Source organism: Seriola lalandi, unplaced genomic scaffold (assembly GCF_002814215.2).
Source record: "Seriola lalandi dorsalis isolate HSWRI2012SDOR001 ecotype SW California unplaced genomic scaffold, Sedor1 jcf7180002054720, whole genome shotgun sequence".
Taxonomy (NCBI): domain Eukaryota; kingdom Metazoa; phylum Chordata; class Actinopteri; order Carangiformes; family Carangidae; genus Seriola; species Seriola lalandi.
Genome location: NW_019525273.1, coordinates 5,990 through 26,339, shown reverse-complemented (window position 1 = coordinate 26,339; position 20,350 = coordinate 5,990). Strand labels below are relative to the sequence as shown.

Here is a 20,350-nt window from a genome sequence, read left to right as displayed (position 1 = left end):
TGTGGCAGGTGGAGAAAAGATCTCACACTGATCTAAGGCCTTACAGAGGGCGGTATATTAAAAACTCTGACACGAGATCTGAGTGTCAGTATTGATACAAAAACATAACCAAGAGGGAAGATTTTAATGTCGACAGGATGGTGATATGTGTCTGTTGGTCCAGACTGAAATATCTCAACTACAGGACGCATTGTGTTTTTAATTATGTTGTTTACAGACATTCATGTATCTTAATGTCTGACAAACAACAATAATTAGAGTTAGAAAAAATGATTTGAATTTTAAAGTTGTCACAAGAATAACATGTTGTTTTTGGATTTCTGATTGAAGACAATTCTTTGTATTTGACTAGAGTTCTACTGACAGTGACTCTGGTATTCTCAGTAGAAATCATCGATAGATCATAGATCATCTAATCATTAAAATGAGGATTAGATGACGAAACTATCTTCATTGATCACTTCACTCAGCTGAGACAGTCAGACATAATCCAACCTTCAACCAACATCTCAGATGATTTCCTGACATACATCTCATGATAAACTGTTTTGTTATTAATTCAACTTTATGTTGCTGTTGAACTTTGCTGCATGTAAACACTGAAATGTGTTTGTCAACATTAAAACTACCTCTCAGTAAAATGAACTGGTGACTGAGTTTACTGTCCTGCTCTGACAAGATTCAAGAAGACGACACGTATTAGTAGTAGTGGATTTAGGATTTAGAAAAAGTTAAATGCTTCCTGTTTTATTTCCTGTCAAATCAGACTCAGTGTGCGTTTCAGCACTGGTTGAACTCCGAGCTCACGGTCCTGTGTCTGATGTTCGTTACAGTAATTATTGTAAAATCTCAAAAATCGATGTGGTAATGATTTATTGATATGAAACACCAAGCACCAGAGCACCGTGCTGAATGTACAGTAGGAAACTGACCTGATCGGACTTTGCATAGGAAACTGGTCTCTCAACGTAAACACTCGCATAAAACAGAAGAGCTGATTCACCGCCGCCGACTGAACAGAGGTCAGACAAACAAGACGACACTGGTTCCATCAGCCACTGTGACAAACAGTCTGTGACAGGAGGACGATGGTTAATGGTAAATGGAATTGCACTTGTACAGCACTTCTCTAGTCTTACTGACCACTCAAAGCGCTTTACAATCCCCGCCACATGGAGACGATCAGGGCTGTAGTCACCACTGAGGTCACGTCCGTCACCACGTCTACGAACTTTCAGTTTACGACTCTGGGTTGAATGTTGTCCTGGAACAGCTGAACTCACGGATCTGATCAGAAGCAATTACCTTGTGGAAGCTTTTTTTGTTTTAATGATGTACTTTTGTTCCCAGAGTGAATACATGACTGCCCCCCAGTGGCAGGAGCACCGTTTAAACACAAGGCAAACCCTGAGGAAGAAAGGACCTGTTGAAAGTGAAGGTGACAGCAAAGTGTGTGACCCAGCAGTTATTCATGTTGTTCTGCTCCCATCATAATCTTAGAGTTGTAGCGTTCAGGCAGCTGGTAGAAGCGAATCCAGTTCTCTGGAGGTTCAGGTTCAGTTCTCCGGGTTGATCCTGTGACCTTACAGCGAGTCCGTCAGTTCAAACCACATACCTGCCACACCAATCGTTCATTTAAGATCACTTTATTTTCACGTTGTCTCTGAGGACATGGCACTATCTGGCCTGCTGTTTGGAGGCGAGCCACCTCTCCCACTCCTCCTCCACCACCTTGTAAAGCTCCATCGTGGCCTTGGCATCCTCCACAGAAGAGTGACCCCTCTTTCCGGTCTGAGGACACAAGAGAGGCCGAGTTCAGCATCATGTTGGAGACATTTTTAAATCATGATGAAGGTTCAGCTTTGATTCTTATCACTCTAGAGGGCGACTTTAAGCTGCATTTCTTTTCTCGATCATGTTATTTAATGTGTTACAGTGTTACAGACGGCTTTCTGTCATTCAGACAAAGGTGTCTGGTAAAAAACTGTCTGTTAAGACAGGAAAGGATAAAGACTGCACCAGGTGATTTAAATGCACATTAACGTATTGAAATCTTTAAAGACTGACACTGACAGCTGGCACCGTAGAATTCCCTCCTACCTGGATGTCACGGTTGAAAATGGCTTTGGTGAGTCTCTTCAGCGAGGCGCACTCGTTCTCAGCGAAGCCGGCCTTCTGGTTGAGCAGAGGGATTCTGGACGTGTCTCTGGTCAAGGCCGTTGGGTGAGTGTAACTCAGGACCTTGAAGTCATTGTGGACGGCGTGGCCAATCACCACCTTCCCATTAAGCAGCCTCAGTATCTGCCAACAGAGGAGACACACACACACTCGTTAGGTTTATACAAACTTATCCTGAACTACAATTAATAAGAGGAAAAATTTACATGAATGCAACTAGTTTTGAGCGTAAATGTGTTCAAGAGTTCAGCTGAGGTTTTAAGGACAACTGCTATTGGACTGTGACAGGTGGATGTTAAATATATTTTTTATTTGATGTATTTGCTAAATATTTTAAAGACAGTTTCACATTGAGTAGCGGACAATAGTGAGAGGCATCTATGAAGCTCAAACACCATCATGCCAGCCTAGCCCTCATGCTTTGTTACTTGATGCAGCTCAAGTCTGAATAAAACATGATGAAGTTTGTCCCACAGGACAAAAACAGAGATGCAAGGTTAAACAGAAACTGGAGGACAAACCGAGAAAACAACAGTACCAGGAGAGACACACACACTGCTGATTTACATGAATGACACACACACACGTTTTTCTTCGTGGAGCTGCAGGGTCGATCTGATGTGGAGCTACACCTAAATGTTGTTTTCATTATCGGTTAATGTGCTGATCATTCTTTTAATGAAGCACTTAATTGCCTGGTCACTATTGTTGTGTTTGCTGTAGTCGTCCTGGTTGTTGTTTGACAGCTCATCTAGAGCTGAAACAATTAGTTGATTAATAAGTTAGTCAAAAACACAAAATGAATTAGCAATTGTTTTGATAACTGGTTAAATGCGTAAGTATTTTGTTGAATGAAGATGCAAAATGTTGCAGCTTCTCAATTGTGAAAATTTGTGACAATAAATTGCAGATCTGCTGGATAAATCAAGCCATTACACCGGGTCCTCTGGGAATGTAATGGGTAAGAGAACCACCGACAACCTCTGAACGCACCACCTCCTGAGAAGTGGCCAAATATAGCTTCACAAGCTCATCTCTCACCTCCTTCCGGGCCTCGGAGTACGGCGTGGCCTTGATGAGATCGCTGCGACGGATGCCGCTCCAGCGGGTGCGGTAGTCGGTGATAGGCAAGGGGGGGTTGATGAACTTATCGTAGACCACATCTCCATCGTAGGACACTATGCTGCAGCGTGCGAGCTGGCTGATGCGCCCTTTTGGTCCGGCGCCCACCATCTCACAGTCAAAAGCGAGGTACTTGGTGGGGTTTGCTGCTGGCGTGGCAGTAGGTTTACAGCTGCTGGATGCTGAGGGGCCCGGGGTGGGGGCAGCTGCTGGTTTTTTGTTCACAGGTTCCTTTGGCTTTTCGTGGCTTCCTTTGCTGCTCACAGTTACGGTACAGGAGGGGAGGCTGCGTGTGAAAGACGCTGAAGGCCTGAAGGAGTGAGAAGCACCTTGTGGGAGAGGTAAACGTTCGTTTTGTGTGGAGGTGGGAGGCGGTGGATGATTTGAGCACGCTCCGTTGTGGCGTGGAGTCTGGTTGTGTCTGGACCGACTCCTGTGCCTGTACCGGTTCTGTCTCTCTTTACCTTCCACGTATCCTCTTTGCTCAAAGTTTTCTCCCCGAGGCCTCTTGTTTTTCCTTTTTCTCTTTCCCACTGCAGTTCCCCCCTGCGCTGCATCACCAGAAGAGTACACGTTGATCGTAATGGTCGACATGGTTGTGGTCACAGCTACGCAGAAATTGCAATTAAGTTTTCTCCATGCGCATTCACACACAGCAATCATGCAGATATTCTTGTTTTGAGGTCCTCAACACGTATTTGTTCTTTGTAGTCTGGTTAAAATCAGCTGAAACCAGAATAAATGGAACCTCCTGCAAAACAAACACAAACATAACGTTATCAAACCCTGTCTTGTCTTTGTAGGATCACAACTAACATTTATTTTCAATATCGATTATTCTGTTAACTATGTTTTTGATTAATTGATTGGTGTATGAAATGTCAAAAAAATTCCAATCATAACTTCCCACTGCCCAAGGTGACGTCTACAAATGTCTTATTTTGTCCAATATCAAAAGATATTAAGTTTTTTATGGTATATGACAAAGAAGCACCATGTGAGAAGCTGAACCCTGAGAAATTGGAGCATTTATTTTGATTATTTCAGCTTTGTAAGTAATTAAGTAAAGTTGATTTGTACAGCACCATTCACAGATACAAAGTGCTTTACATCTATAAAAAAGTACAAAATATCCAAACACAGACAAAGAAATAGGACAATAAAAAGCAATACAACAAATAAAGTGCAGTAGAATAAATTTCATTCATTCATCAGCAGTCAAAATAGTTGCAGGTTATTTTTTTGTTGATCAATAACATGGGAGTTCCTATAGTTTAAATATGTGGTTTTCATTATTTTGTTTGACCTGGAACAACACATTCACATTAGCTTCGTTTTACACACAGCTGTGCCGGTTAATTACAGGATACTGACAAGTGCATGAACCCACATGCGTAATACACAATTAATATCGTAATAAGCTTGTGAGTTAAAAAAAAATCTAAACTTCGATTTACACTGATATTTCTAAATTTGCTTTCGAGTTAAACGTTAGCTAACGGTTGTCAACGTTAGCTAGCCGTCGGTTGGTTCCCAGTGGCGGGAAGTGACTGTCCGTTAACGGAAAATTCGGTTCAGAGAGCTCGTGAACGTCAGCAGGTTTGATAACGATAGTTTCCCTAATAGGAAATCTCTGAAAATAACTTTGTTAAAGGTAAAACCAGACCTGCAGCTGCACACCGTGTAGACCGCACGCTTCCTGCTCGTTCCTCAAAACAAAGCAACGTCATCCGGGTCATGCTGCCTTCGGGGACAGTCTGATATATCAGCACAAACAATTTTGAATTTTATTTAGTGGGACGCCTCTATATCAATAACGTTTATTGGTGAATATAACATTAAAACCTACATAATCAACAAGTGAGTAATAACTCCAAAAAAACATAATCTTGACTGTGACGTTTTCTTGTACTTTAATGATGTGTTATTCGCAGTATTTTTTATTTAACTTGGACGACATTTAATCCATCTGCAAGCAAACCGCCATTTATGTCTTTGATTATTAAAATGAACTAAGAAGATATATGGAAACTGTTCACAAATGGCAAGCGACTAAAAGCCAAAACAACAATTCGTACATATAAAAATAACATCTTAATGCTACAATACCCCGGAATTTTTTCTATGAATAATTTATTTATTTTTAAATATACAGTATTTATTTTACTTTGCGTACCTTTTCTATTAATGTATGTTTGTCTACATACTGAGAAGTTTTTTATTTTATTTTCATTTTTAATAATAATAATCCTTAATAATTCAAAAATCCCTAAAACAGCTAGCTGGTTAGATTTACGGGGAGCACTTGAACGCCTCGGCATCCTACATGTGGAAGTTGACAGTTAGCTGCAGTGGCTAAAGGCTAAATGCAACAACCATTAATGAAATTTAAAAAAAAAAAAAAAACAAACATACATTTTAAAGAGCTCGATTTTAAGAGCGAGTTAGTAACTGTCTGTGTATTTTAGGAGTACTTCCGTCTCACCGGGAAAAATAACGTCGCATTAACAAACATAAGTAGCATTAGCTCGCCTGTTAAGTCCCATGTCAGTTGAGCTAACAGCAGCACAAGATGTGGAGATGTTTACACCGAGTCTATCATCACAACAACAGAGAGAGCTGGCGGAAAGACTCACCACCTTTCTGTCTCAGTTCAGCCACTTATCCGACTCCTTCATAATCGTGCGTATCAATAACTGATCCTGCTGTGACTGTTGAAAGCTTTTCCCAGTTGAATATCACAGTGAATGAATGTTTTGTTTTGAAACAAAGATTTTAAAACTTAAAACAGTAACCGCCACGACGACCTCAGTCTCCTTGACAACGACGCATTTACGTTATTGCATTAATTTCATATTTGATTTTGCACATTTGGAGCTAGCTGTCAGATGTGTATTCAAGCTTTCATCCCACCCAGCTCAGTTTCATCTGTGTGTAATTTCATTATTATGTGGCCCTATCATATACAAGCCTGGTTGTAACACCTTTATTATTTGTTTATATTGAGCTCACATGGTGCATTTTCCTAAATAAAGTTTTTTTTCTTCAGATCACAGAACCTCAGAACCCAGGTAGAACCCAGATAACATAATAAACCTGCTTCCACGGCCCGAATCTGGCCCATATACGACATGATTATCAAATGCTACTTCCACATCTGGACCAATTGTGGTGCACACAGAAAATCTTCCAGCTCTCAGTTAAAAACCGGAGGGTAACAGCTGGAAACCACCCAGATGGGGAAGTATATGGGCCAGACTCGGCCGAGGAGCCAGGTACATGTTGGGCCAGAAGTTTAATTTTGCTTTTTTGTTGGTTTCAGAGTTTGTGTAAAATATAGTGAAGCTGCTATCTGTTGTATATTGTGGAACAAAAAGAGGCACAGCATTAAATGTTTCCCAAAGGGACACAAGCTACTATTTGAAAAGGAAAAAATCTTTATGCACATTTAGATAGATGGGTTCATATGCACTCAGTTTGTAGTTTGTCTGGTAACAGTTCTGTGTGTTATTCCTCTACAGGAGTTCTTCACTGAGGATCTGTGGCACACGTTACCCAGCAGCTGGCAGCCCGTGCTGCAGGACCTGTCGTATCCACAGATTGCGGACCTTTTGCTGGACGCTACGCATGGAGACAGGAGGTACAACTGGACTGTAGTCAGGCCCTTTATAAATGAAAACATGAGCACAAGATAAGAAACTGAAGCACAGAAAAGCAAAAGGTTAATACACAAAAGATGATAATAAAGAAGAGATGTTAAACTTTGTCGTTGCAGATATCCCTCCGTATGGCCTCTGTCTCTGTTGGCTTTCCGTGCCACAGCTCATGCTCTGGCTTTTCCCAGAGAGTGCGGGCGGGAGCAGGGCCGGACACCCGGCTCCGTGAAGCCCGAGGAGTTCCAGGAGAACCAGAGCCAGAGCTCGCTGCTGGGCCACATCTTCAGGAAACACGTCAAACCCAAGAAACAGCACGAGATCCGCAAGCTGGGGATGGTACAGGGCTGTTTATTTACTCCTTAACTTAAACTTGAACTTGTTCCTCTGTTAATAATATTTTAATTGGTTTCTTTTTTTTTTTTTTTAAATCCTCAGCTGGTAAAACAACTGTGTGACCAGACTGACTGCAGCAGAGTGGTGGATGTCGGCTCTGGACAGGTATTAATGAAACAAGATAAATCCCTCGATTGCATTCAGTGCCAATGCTTTTTAAAATGATAAATGATCTGCAATATCTTTGTTAAAGACTGAGGTTATGGCAAATAAATTACGTTAAATAACTAAAACACTTGTTTAAGGTTAAAAGATACAGCTAAGACTGTGCTATTTTCTTTTAATTGTCAACAAATCCTGCAAAAATATGTCATTTCCTTGCAGTTTATCAAATTTTATTCAGATAGGAGGAAATAGTGGATTTGTTTGGGACTATTTTTAGCAAGACGTGTCCACCACTCTTTCACAAACAGGGTCACCTGACTCGTTTCCTGTCCTTTGGGCTCGGACTGACTGTGACCGCTATTGAGGCTGATCACACCCTGGTTGCCGTGGCGTCCAGGTTTGACGGACAGTTACTGTGGGCTCTGGAGAAGGAAAAGCAGAAAAAGGTTGGTGCTTCGCTGAACTTGTTACACACGTATTAGTCCACTGAGAAAGAGCAAAGAGCATTAAACTGTCTGAACCACTTTATATTCCTCACTGAAATGTTCCTGAAGCCAAACAGTGAAGATGTTTGCAGTATGGCCTCTTGACAATGAACCAGATATAGGTAGTATATCTCCACACCCTGCCACTAAAGCAACAGGAACAAGTTTATACCTGTTTCTAAAGGGGTTGTCTAAAGGAAAATCAAAAACTGAAGTAAATGTTGTTTTTTAATGATTTCTGTTGAGACACAACGGATTCTAAATTAAACCTGATTTGAGAAGAACTGATGTACCTAGAAATAAAAATATAGCGTCCTATCTCCTTGAAAGTTAAAAGTTGATGTCTAACTGTGGAAGAGGATTAGAGGATGTATTTGATCTTGCAGTAGCTGATTTGTGGCCACTTGGGGGCAGCAGACAGGCCGTAAACACAACATGTCTGCACAAGATGATATGGTGAACTCCATAGCAAACAGATGATCTGATGAATTTAAGTCCAATATTCAGTCTCCTGTTTGTTCTCTACCGACTCCAGAGTGAAACACCTGGATCTTTAGCTGCTACATGCTCCACTGTGTTTCCCCAGCTCTGTGTGCTGTTTGCTGCTGAGCAGGAAGTGGACACTGACAGTGGGTTTATCAGAGCCGTTTCTCTGAGAACAGCTGCTTCCTGCTGCTGCTGCTGGAGACAACGCTATGAGATCAGTACTTAAACCAAAACCAGCAACAGTTGCGAGCCATTAAAGCGACAGACTGGTTTTCATATAAACTAAACTAGTAGCAAACTGAAAGATGAAAATCTGACCTGCAGAGTCAGATAAGTATTTACAGGTTTGTTATTAGTTTGTCAAAATCTACAGTGGCCGTCAGGTAACATGAAAACACTGTTTCTGCTCCCTATGTAAATATAAAGGGCTCATTCTAAGCTTAAAACACAATGATTCTTAGTTTCAGGTGATTTTACACTAATGAAAACATAGTTATGAATATTATACTTCATGTCTGACATTAGTTCCACCTGAATCCTACACACTGGTCCTTTAAAGTGGGACTTCTCATTTTGCCCCCCTGTTATAGATGCAACAAACCATCAACATGAATCTTAACAAACTTCTTTTATCGTCCTAGAACTGCTCGTTCCAGCTCCCAACATCACAGTCCTTTCCCCGCCATGTGGCCGGATGGGTGAACCCCAAGGCATCGTGGGAGGCTTTCATCAAGCAGCTGAGTACTGCAGATAGTTCAAGCGAAGCTCATCCAACTCCATCTGGACCCAGCAAGAAGAGACTGCGGAGCTCCGAGCATCGTCGTGGGCGTCCTCGTGAGGTCCAGACTCATGGCTCCACAGACTCTGACGGTCGATCACGGGACTCTGAATCGTCATCACAACATCAGCTGAGCGGGAGGACATCTGAGGAGCAGACGTCCTCTGGAGACTGCTGCTCCTGTCTCCAGCCTGTCTGTCCAGAGCTGGTTCATCCTGAAGAAAACAGCCTGCCAGGATATCCAGACTTCGTCCTGACCGGTCTCCACGCCTGTGGCGACCTCAGCGCCACCCTCCTCCGCCACTTCGTCAGCTGCCCGCATGTTCGCGGCATCACCTCCGTGGCGTGCTGCTACATGAAAATCACAACCAAAGAAAACCCCGCCCCTCCGGGACTGGTGGAACCTCCCGTCCTGCTGACACCGGGTCAAGAGCCGCTGCCCTCAGAGTTCGGCTACCCGATGAGCTCCTGGGTGCGAGGGCTGTCGGGACATCGGCTGTCCTATAAGGCGCGGGAGGGGGCGTGTCACGCTGTGGAGGACTATGTGCGGAGGCTCAGGGAGGAGAGCGAGCTGCTGAGGACACACTGTTACCGGGCGACGCTGGAGACGTTCATCAGGGACACGAGGCCGGATCTACGCAGGGCGGGAATCCAGACCATAAAGAAAGCTCATTTATTACCCTTCACAGAGTGAGTAACGCTGCAGCAGGTCTGAGGTGCTGCCCATGTTCAAATGTTTCAAAGTAAAAGCCTCTTTTTCGTCTGTCCACATCCTCTCCCAGGTACGCCCGTCTGGGTCTGGCTCGGGTCGGCCTGCCTCCAGAGTTACCCCTGGACCCGGAGCGGGTGGAGACCATGCTGAGGCAGCAGGGCAGGGTGGTGGTGTACTTCAGCCTGGCCCTGCTGCTGGCCCCCGTGGTGGAGACGCTGGTGCTGCTGGACAGGATGATCTACCTGCAGGAGAACGGTGAGCCGGTCGACGCGGTCAAACAGATTCTAACTCTCGGTTTAATCGGGTCTGTTTTGATTCACCTGTTGATCTCTGTGCAGGTGTGGACAGTCAGCTGGTGGCTCTCTTCGACCCGAACTTTTCTCCCAGAAACTTTGTGCTGGTGGCTCTGAAGCCTCGTGAATAGAGAGGACAAAACGGGGGAAAGTCTCCAGTCAAACGGTGGAAAAAGTCACTTTTACCTCTTGAAAATGAAAGATGACTTGCCCCAAGTCTTAAGGTAGTATTGCCTCTGCCTCTAGAGATGTTAAGGAATGGACACCAAGTGAAGATGTTCTTTGCACATCATCTGAGCTGCAGACACATTTGTATAACGAATCCTTAATCCTTACTTCAGATGTTGGATGTACTGGAAATCTGAAGATACACCGTCCAAACATTTGGTTTTATTTAAATCATGCACGTCTTCATGATCACACACTTATGTATTTGAGTTTGGTTTTTATGGGATGGTTTTTTTCTGCTTACACAAACATACAGTTTGTGTTTGTGGTTTGGCTTGTTTTTGTATTTTATTGTTGTATTTTATTTTATTTTATCTGAAGCAATAAACAAAAGCAATGCTTTGAATTTCAGGAACAGAGGTTTGGCAACTTATTGCTACTGAAAGATGTTTTTTCAACTTATGTTGGAGACAGAGCTGCTCCATCCACAAATGTGATTAAAGCTCCAGTATTACCCACCTTGGGGCAGAAGAGCTCCTCAACAAGCTGCCAGACAAAAACATTATTAATATTATTACTGACACTAATAACATCTTTTTTATATGAAGGTTAAGATATTGATTCACAGTAAATATTGTGGTTTTCATGCTCATTACAGGTTTTAAACATTTTAATTTACAGAATAACAAATAACTTTATCCGTCAGATAAATGTAGTGCAGAGAGAAGAACTGCCTGACCCAGTACTCTCTGGTAAGCATTTACTTTTTTTTTTAGGGGTCTTTGAAATACACAAGAATCTGATATGTTTTAGAAAGAAAGTCGACTTCTGTCTCGCACTTTTTTTGTCTTTTAACGTCAGCCTGCAGGAGGGATTCAGCTCACCTTCTTCATGCCTCGCGGTGGATGTGCAATCCTGGAAGTCCCAGAGTTCCAGAGAACTGGAGACGCTGATGTTTAAAAAACAAAACACACACACAACAAACCACATGTCCTGATCCTTTTAGTGCTGAAAAACTTTCCATCCAGAAGTCCTGGTTATGGTGCCAGCTTTGAGCACAACAATTCTCGCCCCCCAGGGTTACACAGAAAGCACAAAATCGCAACCAGATGTCGAGCTTCTTACACAGTCCTCGATTCCTTGCACTGTGTGTTTTGCTGCTCTGAGACCAGTTACGCTCTCACTTTGTGTGGAGCATTTTGTTGATATGTGACCTTAGAGCTGGTCTGAAATCAGTGCCTTGTTTGTAGGAACTCCATTCGTGGACTGGTACTCCACCTCCAGAGAGCGGGGCAGAGCGGCAGAGACGCACTGCTGTCAGAACCTCCAAGGGCTTTGTTCAGCAGCACAGAGCAGTTTTTGAGATTTCTGTAAACCATGAATCGTTTCGTCTTGGTGGTTTTGGGATCGCTGCTTCTCTCTCCTCAGCAGGCACATGGCGTGAGAGATGACAGGTCCAACTGCAAACCAATAACATCCACCTTTTGTCAAGGCGTGGGATACACCACCACCCTCCATCCGAGCGGCGCCTCGGGCTTCAGCCTGCAGCAGATCGGTCAGATCGTGGAGACGGCCTGTTCGCCAGGGGTCTCCACGCTCATGTGTCGCACCGCCCTGCCCGAGTGCGGCTCGGAGGACGACAGCCGCAAGAAGCCGTGCCGAGCTCTCTGCGAGAAGGTCAAGACGGACTGCGAGTCTGTCATCAAGGCCAAGCGGCTCTCCTGGCCGATGAGGCTCCGGTGTGAATCTTTACCAGAGTCCAACTGTGTGCAGGTAAGTGTGAAAGAGAAGAGTTAGTTTGACAGTTTGGGAAACGAGAAGATGAAAACCAAACGTCCACTTGAGTCAACCAGAAGACCAGTGTCCCATGTAGGCACAGACAAATCCTGGTTGAATTTTCTTTGCAAAATAAAGGAAAAATGGCAGAAGATTGATTCATGTTTCTGTTCCTCCAGGGTGAAGAACCCCGTGTTCCTCCGACCTCCCCTCCGACATGTCAGACGATCACTGTCCCCCTCTGCTCAGACTTAACTTACACTGAGACTGTGCTGCCTAATATTCTAGGCCACAACTCTCAGGAGGAGGCGGCCCTGCAGATACAACGCTTCGCATCATTTGTGAAAGTGGAGTGCTCCCCTCACCTCAAGTCTTTCCTGTGCTCCGTCTTCACCCCCGAGTGTGTGGCGGGAAGAGCCCGGCCTCCCTGCAGGACGCTGTGCGAGCAGTCGCGCTCCGGCTGCGAGTCGCTGATGAACAAGTTTGCCTTGGAGTGGCCTGAAGCCCTCAAGTGTGAGGCGTTCACCACAGAGACGTGTGAACACGTGAGTCTAACATGGAGAGGACTGAGATGTTGTGCGGGTGCTCTCGGTACCGTAGCAAATCTAAAGGTGCTCTTGAAGTTGAAATGGTTACCAAGACAACAGGAAGCTGCTGTGCTTACCTCAGGCACACTCGCACAAAGGATATAGTTAAAATGCTTTTATTGTGTCAGGGCATATCAAAGTAAGAGGCTCTCTTTTAATTTAAGTTGAAGGGATTTGGCACAAACATTCACTTGGAGTCAAAGGTCAAAGGTCACTGTGACCATAACTCACAAATTCTTACGGCTAAGTATGACACAAATTAACTCAAAACATCTATGAACATAAAATGAGGTGATGAGCTTTTTATATCCAAAAGGGTCAAAGGTCAACTTCACTCTGACATCATAATGTTCTGCAAAAACATCTTTATAATGATAATCTATATTTGTCCCGCTCAGTTCCTTTTTTAAAGGCTTGTGTAACTTGACTCCACAATGTTTCTGTTCATCCAGGGTGAAGACGCCATTTTTACTCAAACACCCTTCAAAACGTGCGAGAGAATCACTGTCCCTCTCTGCAAAGACCTGCCGTACACCGAGACCGTGATGCCCAACATCCTGGGCCACAAGACTCAGGAGGACGCGAGTCTTGAAGTACATCAGTATTTCCCTCTTGTAAAGGTGGAGTGCTCCCCCCACCTCAAGTCTTTCCTGTGCTCCGTCTTCACCCCCGAGTGTGTGGCGGGAAAAGCCCGGCCTCCCTGCAGGAGGCTCTGCGAGCAGGCGCGCTCCGGCTGCGAGTCGCTGATGAACAAGTTTGGCTTTCAGTGGCCTGAATCTTTCAGGTGTGAGGCGTTCACTACGGAGTCCTGTGAACAGGTAAGTGTGATCTCTTTAAATCCAACAGAAAGACTTTTTAATGTTTAATCACATAAAGATTCACCAGAGGAAGAATCTTCAGGCGATAATAGCTTCATCATAGCTTTTTAGTTAATTAAAACAAAATGTCCTCTGTCCATTTGTCCCAAAGTTCCAGTTCGAACAGTTTTGCCACGGTCAAAGGCAGTTGGACTGACAGTGTGCACTTGTGTCTTGTTCCAGTACGGCGTGAGCAGCAGTGGGGGGATCTGTGAGCCCATCACCATCCCCATGTGTCAGGGTCTGGCCTACAACCAGACCATCATCCCCAATCTCCTGGGACACACGAGTCAAAGAGAAGCCGTGATGAAGATGTCCTTCTTCAACTCCATGGTGCAGACCTTGTGCTCGGTGGACATACGCCTCTTCCTGTGCAGGGTGTACGCCCCCCAGTGCGTGGCGGGGGAAGTGCAGCGGCCCTGCAGGTCCTTCTGCGAGAGGGCCAAACAGGGCTGCGAGAGTCTGATGACCAGCTTCGGCGTCTCCTGGCCGAATGAGCTGAACTGTAACTCGTTCCCAGAGGAAATGTGTATCTCAGTGAGTGAGAGAAGAAACTAGAAGAGTTGCGTCTGGTGAAGGACGTGAATCAATGGATATTTTATCGGTCATATCTTTACCTGACATCTTCCTTTTTTTCTTCTGTTACAGGAGGAGAGCAGGACTGAGGTATTTGGTTTTCAAAAATTTTATGTTAAAAGTTTTGTAATTGCCCGAGATATAAACATTTATATTATATTTTATATTTGTTATGTTGATAAGTAAACACCATGGCGGTGTACCATGTCGGTCTAATCACAATACAGTCCCACAGTGCAGGGGAACTGGACTCAAACTACAATACAAACCTGAATAAATTCCAAAAAAGAGAATTAAATAACAAATAATTTAAAAGTATTCTGTGGAGGTGGTTTCACAGTATTTCACTGATTAACACAAACCTTATTAGTTCACAAGAAAACTCCACAGAGCACCTTTAAGAACATAAATGACCATTATTATTATTATTATTATTACCCAATAAAAGAAACGATACAGACAAAACGTGGATCAACTGGTGTAAAAACATGGCTGCACTGCTCTACTACAGGTCAGAAACACACAGTACCTTTGATTGACATTTAAGACTCGACCAGCAGCTGGAGGTTTAGTTTCTAACTCATCTTTAGGTGCAAAGACAATGTTTCGGGAAAAAATATGTTTTTTTTTTGCCGATATTTTAGGATCATTTTGTGTGATACAGCTCTATGTAATTCAAGCCGTGATCCATTCCTCTAACTCAGCTTATTTGTTCTCGTTTCCAGCAGATGCTGAATGTTGAAACTGTTCTCGCTAAGCTGAACGCCGGTGGCTATTCTGTTCGTGGCAAATGTCAGTTTGTTTTTCCACCAGTTTTAACATCTCATCATCTGAATGATGATGTTTTTTGTTTCCATCCTCATGATCTCATTTATTTCCCCCCAATCAAGCCCTGAGTCTCAAGACTGCCCGCCTACTGCTGATTCTCATGGATGTATCCTTTCACTACTTTCACTGCTATCCTAAAAGAGGATTTTTGTTCAGTTCACTAACCAAGTAACGGATCACCAGCTGTAATCGGAGCCACAATAAAGTGTCGAGCTGTGTGTTTTCTATTCGTTAGAGCTCTTTAACAGCACGTTCAGGCAGACAACACCGGAGACCTGGATGTGTTGGAGTTCTTCAAACTGGAGCATTTTGTGGCCATCGTCAGGAGGGAGTATGTGGAGAGCTACGAGAGGAGGACTCCACCCTCCGTCCCTGAAGCCCAGTTGAAAAGGGCTCTGTCTGTCCATGGTAATATATTTCTGTCACTAATAGTACAGTGAAAACAACAAATTCCTTTTGTTTTAAATCACGCAGAAGCTTTTCTTGTCTGGTTGTCTCTGTCGTGCAGACTTCGGTGTAGATGATGAAACCTTCCGAATCCTGTGGCTGAAATACGGCTCCCGGAGTGGGATCGACTACGACGAGTATGTGGCCGTCATAACAGAACTTCAGATCCTCAAAGGTCGGTATGAGCAGGCGGAACAGCTCCTCTAGGTTCATGAATGTGGTTTCTAATTTAGCTGCAATCATTTCTGCAAATCTTATCCTCCGCCACAATTTTCCAAACGGGAAAAATATTGTCTGACGGAGAAATATGAGTGTTTCAAATTCAAGAATCTGAGCTGTAATTGTAGAACGTAAACTTCTCTGCAGGTTGTTTCAATTCACAAAATGTCCTGAAAAATACTGAGGACATGCACATTTGTGTGTCCTGTGAAAGTGTTTGTCACTGCTGCACTGACTCACTAATCTTCAAAGTGAGTGAAAGAGCGGCGTCTGATTTTTGATTAAATAACAGATTTTTCTCAAAGCGAAGTGCAGATTATTCCCCAGAGAAAGATTGATTTTAAATATATTGTACATTTTGTGTTATGTTTTTTTTCTCAGATCGTTTCAAGGCCCATCTGCTGAATTTGCCGTGTGACTGCCAAGTCGCCAGCTTCTCTTTCAAGCAGGTGAGTTTAAATGATTGTGATTATTATATTGTAAAAGAAATTCTACTTCAGGTCGCAGTGGCGTAAATGCTGTTTATTTACCTGTTTGTGAATCTACAGCACAAAAGATTTCAAACACACTCAAAGAGATGTTATAGAAATAATACATTAAAAAACTTTGCACACACACTTCATAATCTTCACTATGATTTCAAACAGTATCTGTGTGTCCATATGTACAAAACATTCAGCAACTATAGTGGATTATTTAAGGTCATCATGTCAAATGGGCAGTAGTTGAAAATGTCTAAACTGTATTTTAAGAAAAGTTTCCAGACTCTGTATCAATTAAACTTTATTGGTTTATTGAAGTGCTCACAGACCGATACAAAAGATAAATCAAATACAGATGCTGATGCTGATAATGCAATACATAAGTAGATTTTCAAAGCAATGATAATAGTAATACAATAGAGATACACACTGTAAAAGCTGGGATTACAAAAGCTTGGGAATAATTTTCTAAAACATGAAAAACATTATAATATTGGTTATAATAAAATAACAGGATAAAATATGTGACCTGTAAATTTTTTTTTTTTAAACATTAAAACATAATTTGTCAAAGTAAATTACTTGGATTGGAAGCGGATGATTGGATGATATATAATATATGTATATAATGAATATTGAATAATATTTCAAATATGGCAAGTCCTTGTTATTTCATACATGGAAAAATAATGAAACAGTCAAAATACTATTGAATTATCCTTTAACTCTGCTTAATGAATGTTATATTATAAAGAATAAAATGAATGATGTCTATTTACATCCAGTGCTGCATGTCAAAGGTTTATTGTGTTATTGCACTTTTAATACGTTTTTTCTCTCTCTCTCTTTTCAGTTCATGAAATCGGCCATAATCTGAGGATCAAGCAGGAGCTGAGCGCAATGAACTATGACATCATAACTGTTCAGTAGCACAGAGCTGTAAGGGACTAATAGAAATGGTTATGAATCCATTTATCATCTTCATCAACAAACCATTGTTAGAGTATTAAACTATTAAAGGGACATTGAGCTTTTTCTTATTCATGCCTGAAGTTTTTGTTGGTTTTAGTTGCAAAGTGCTTCTTGTGTGTGTTTGTATTTTCAGATCAAATGTATGATCAGCCATTTTGTGACATTTTCACATCTCACATTAAAAATATTCAGTTGCAACAATCATTAAGCTTTTTCTACATATTTAACTTTCCTTTTTCTTCGGCTAAAAATCTGATGAAATTATATGTGAACATAATGGTGGCTCTAAAAAAAAAAGCCAGATAGTCTATTGTAATAGTTTTTATTGCAAGAGCAGATTCACTTTAATAATTAAATAAATAAATGAAAGAAGAAATAATAAGTGCCATTAAATTTCAATTTAACATTGATTCACTGAGCATTTTATTAGGAACACCTGTGCCCCTGCTTATAATGCAATTATCCATCCAGCCAATCGTGCCAGCAGTGCAATGTGTAAAATCCTGCAGGTACAGGTGAGGAGCTGCATTTAATGTTCAAATCAAAACATCAGAATGTGTGAAAAATGTGATCTCAGTGACTTTAACTGTGGCATGATTGTTGGTGCCATGAGGTGGCTGTGTTTAATAACTTCATACATGTTCATACTAACATGGTTACTAACATGGTTACTCTTGAGATAAAAGCTTACAGTCTGTGGGTAAAAGGTTGTAATGTTGTAAATTAATTACAATAGTTAGTTAATTAAAATATGCATTAAAGGGTGTGTAAATGATCGTCACTGATACTAGATGTTGCAGACCAAAACAAATACTTCCATCTACCACAACCCCCACAACCCCCCCTCCCCTCACGGTCAGCAAGGTGTTACTAAGGATAAGTGTCACTAAACACACAACAGGTAGCACAACTGAACGAAATGAACCTGTTGACACTAGAGCCAACAAAAAAAACAAAACAATCCAGCAACAACCATTAGCCCAAGCTATCATTGCCCTGATATGCTACAGCAATGCAAACAGTTAGCCAGCTAGCGATAGCATTGGCCACATTCAAAATATGGGTAATAGAAAGTCAGCTAACATTAACAAGCTACGGTTACTTACTGAAAACAGACATGTAACATTGTGTAGCTGTCAATTTACTTACATTTTGAGGAGAAGAAAAGACAGTTCAAAGTCAAGCTGGACCCTTCAGCAGCTCGCAGGATTCTCCATGTCGGTAAAGCCAGACCAGCATTAGCTACAAGGTCGGACTGGGAAAGATATTCAGCTTTGGATTGCCCGCTGGGTCTGCTGACGCACTCAAATGACACTGACGAAGCCGGTAAAGATACTGATGAAGCCAGTAAAAACTTTATAAACGTTATGGTTGTTTGGAGGTCCACCAGCCAACGGGGATTTGAGCTGATAGTCAACATGGCCAGTCCACCAGCGCTCTGGTTTCTTCAGTGGAGGAAATTCCAGTAGTCGGCTTTTACCTGAATACTGTCTACCGCACTGTGCCATCTGGCATAAGGGGCGGTGCCTGTGTGTTTATCAATGTGGGGAGGGCCAAAGGTTTAACAGGAGGGACATGCACTGAAGCTTTAGTGATGTCCCTCACTTCATTGTAATGCCTTCTCAGTCCAGTAAGATTTTCAAAAGTGCTCGTTAAACTTACTGCACTGATTTCCAGGTAATAACCAAAGGTCCAAGTGTTGCACAGCATTATTCATAATCAGATCGTCCTATCATCATCCTGTGAAATTGCCAATAGCCAATATGATCGATATGATGATTGGCGGAGGCCTAAGCTATCACCAGTAGCTCTAATGATCATCTATCCATCAGCATAACCTTTGTCTGTCCAGCTTCCACATAGATAAATACACATTTCCAAGCAATTCATGTGTCCACTTAATGTGTGGACTGTGCTGATGAAACTAAAAGACAACATTATACTGTATCATTTAGTGCTTTTATTAAGATATAGATATAGCAGTACATACTTTAACTGCCCTCAGAATGTTTCCTTTAAATAGAGACATACTTCGTTTCTGAAGAATCTTGTCCTTTAAAATGAGGCTGGAAATCCATAGAACGGTTGCTCCTCATGGACTCAAGGCTGCGTGCAGGAGAGGCTGATCTCTGCTGCTGGGTCCTGAAAGAAACAAAAGTTTGACAAAAAAGGGTAGACTAAATTAAATAAGAGCCAGACAGAAAGATTTATGTGAGTAGTGACATGACCTACTTCCTCAAAACTGGACTTCAACATACTTTTCTGAATCATGACTTGGTACTAATCTTACTTGTGTGGTTCGGTCGAGCTCTCGTGTTCTTCAGGCAATGTGGTGTCCCCCCCCCCCTCCAGCTTTGTCTTCAGACTGACTCATGGTAAAATTTACACCTTTAGACAAACAAACCAAACATGCTGTGTTAATTTTAATCAGTCCTGTCAATAAACAAATACAGTTTGGAAGCAAAGGGTCTGAATATGTTTGTAAATTAGAGTTTTTAATCTTTTGAAAACTCTCAATGTTTTCACGTTGTCATTACAAGTGTAGATTGATAAAAAATGGAAGTTTTATACATTAAAGATTAATTTTACAACAATAAAGTGTGCACTGTATACACTGTATATAATCAATACAAATTAATCATATGTACTAGACTGATTACAGGTTTTGTAAACCACATATTTGTCCTCAAAGTAACTAGAAACTTCATCTTAAACCGTGTAATGGAGTCAAATGTGCAATAGTTCCCTTTGACATGTAGTAAATAAGAAAGTGGCCGTACCTCCAAACTGAAGTCCTTTGTTTCCCTCTCCTCTTCAGTTTTATAGAGCTCAGCTGTCTTACATTTCATTCTTTACAAAAGAAAAAAAAACACTATTAATTCAGATTTCACACAAACACAGAAGACACTTGATGAGAGTTTAGTAGGCTTCTTAACACCTTGCAGGCTGAGAACATGAAGGGAGTGACCATGGTTGAACACGGACTGAAGGTCTGGGATGCTGGTGAGTTTTATTTACGATTTAAAGTTTAATCCACAGTTTCACGTATAAATCAATCCAGGAATAACTGGTCCATCTAAACATCTCGTTATCGGTTGGCAAACGACGTCGGCAGTTGACAGATCTCGCGAGAGTATGGCGCTGACACAGAGGCAGGTCTCCAATAAAGTTAATTTTCTCCTGATCTGTTGATTTTAAAAATGTAATTTTGATGTCAGAACGTTTTGAAG

General features: G+C 42.2%; 3 protein-coding genes and 1 long non-coding RNA gene across 7 annotated transcripts; 2 read left to right on the top strand and 2 right to left on the bottom strand.

The window, feature by feature from the left end:
• Positions 1-856: 856 nt before the first annotated feature.
• isg20l2 (interferon stimulated exonuclease gene 20-like 2) lies at positions 857-6,945 on the bottom strand. 2 transcript variants are annotated; one of them, XM_023424130.2, is made up of 4 exons: positions 6,856-6,945; positions 3,220-4,051; positions 2,101-2,301; positions 857-1,791 (listed from the first exon to the last, which is right to left on the bottom strand). In XM_023424130.2, exons 2-4 carry the CDS (start codon positions 3,961-3,963, stop codon positions 1,678-1,680), a joined length of 1,059 nt encoding a protein of 352 aa, XP_023279898.1. In that variant the 5' UTR covers positions 3,964-4,051; positions 6,856-6,945; the 3' UTR covers positions 857-1,677. The 2 variants fall into 2 exon arrangements, with proteins under 2 accessions (XP_023279898.1, XP_023279897.1); XM_023424129.2 differs by lacking the exon at positions 6,856-6,945 and adding an exon at positions 4,967-5,053.
• Positions 5,582-10,787, top strand: mettl25b (methyltransferase like 25B). 2 transcript variants are annotated; one of them, XM_087178722.1, is made up of 9 exons: positions 5,895-5,982; positions 6,350-6,575; positions 6,822-6,940; positions 7,076-7,292; positions 7,392-7,454; positions 7,763-7,900; positions 9,067-9,893; positions 9,986-10,170; positions 10,254-10,787. In XM_087178722.1, exons 2-9 carry the CDS (start codon positions 6,537-6,539, stop codon positions 10,337-10,339), a joined length of 1,674 nt encoding a protein of 557 aa, XP_087034848.1. In that variant the 5' UTR covers positions 5,895-5,982; positions 6,350-6,536; the 3' UTR covers positions 10,340-10,787. The 2 variants fall into 2 exon arrangements, with proteins under 2 accessions (XP_023279895.1, XP_087034848.1); XM_023424127.2 differs by lacking the exon at positions 6,350-6,575 and having other exon boundaries at positions 5,582-5,982.
• Positions 10,788-11,609: 822 nt separating this feature from the next.
• LOC111668153 (uncharacterized) lies at positions 11,610-17,324 on the top strand. 2 transcript variants are annotated; one of them, XM_023424113.2, is made up of 11 exons: positions 11,610-12,149; positions 12,332-12,697; positions 13,192-13,557; positions 13,780-14,133; positions 14,245-14,262; positions 14,901-14,964; positions 15,063-15,106; positions 15,258-15,408; positions 15,509-15,622; positions 16,048-16,115; positions 17,002-17,324. In XM_023424113.2, exons 1-11 carry the CDS (start codon positions 11,754-11,756, stop codon positions 17,023-17,025), a joined length of 1,965 nt encoding a protein of 654 aa, XP_023279881.1. In that variant the 5' UTR covers positions 11,610-11,753; the 3' UTR covers positions 17,026-17,324. The 2 variants fall into 2 exon arrangements, with proteins under 2 accessions (XP_023279881.1, XP_023279879.1); XM_023424111.2 differs by having other exon boundaries at positions 11,611-12,149; positions 14,898-14,964.
• A 1,741-nt stretch (positions 17,325-19,065) lies between these two features.
• LOC111668166 (uncharacterized) lies at positions 19,066-19,978 on the bottom strand. Its single transcript, XR_002761717.2, has 3 exons — positions 19,901-19,978; positions 19,411-19,508; positions 19,066-19,262 (listed from the first exon to the last, which is right to left on the bottom strand). It is a non-coding gene; the product is annotated as an uncharacterized LOC111668166 (long non-coding RNA).
• Between the last annotated feature and the right edge of the window lie 372 nt (positions 19,979-20,350).

Coding starts and splice junctions, on each gene's coding strand:
- isg20l2 (XM_023424130.2), bottom strand. CDS start 3,963: ATGATTGCTGTGTGTGAATGCGCATGGAGAAAACTTAATTGCAATTTC. Junction 2,302..3,219: donor ACTCCGAGGCCCGGAAGGAG/GTGAGAGATGAG, acceptor CTCTGTTGGCAG/ATACTGAGGCTGCTTAATGG. Junction 1,792..2,100: donor TTTTCAACCGTGACATCCAG/GTAGGAGGGAAT, acceptor TTGTGTCCTCAG/ACCGGAAAGAGGGGTCACTC.
- mettl25b (XM_023424127.2), top strand. CDS start 5,845: ATGTCAGTTGAGCTAACAGCAGCACAAGATGTGGAGATGTTTACACCG. Junction 6,941..7,075: donor GCTACGCATGGAGACAGGAG/GTACAACTGGAC, acceptor TTGTCGTTGCAG/ATATCCCTCCGTATGGCCTC. Junction 10,171..10,253: donor GATCTACCTGCAGGAGAACG/GTGAGCCGGTCG, acceptor ATCTCTGTGCAG/GTGTGGACAGTCAGCTGGTG.
- LOC111668153 (XM_023424111.2), top strand. CDS start 11,754: ATGAATCGTTTCGTCTTGGTGGTTTTGGGATCGCTGCTTCTCTCTCCT. Junction 12,150..12,331: donor CAGAGTCCAACTGTGTGCAG/GTAAGTGTGAAA, acceptor CTGTTCCTCCAG/GGTGAAGAACCCCGTGTTCC. Junction 15,107..15,257: donor TACTGCTGATTCTCATGGAT/GTATCCTTTCAC, acceptor CAGCACGTTCAG/GCAGACAACACCGGAGACCT.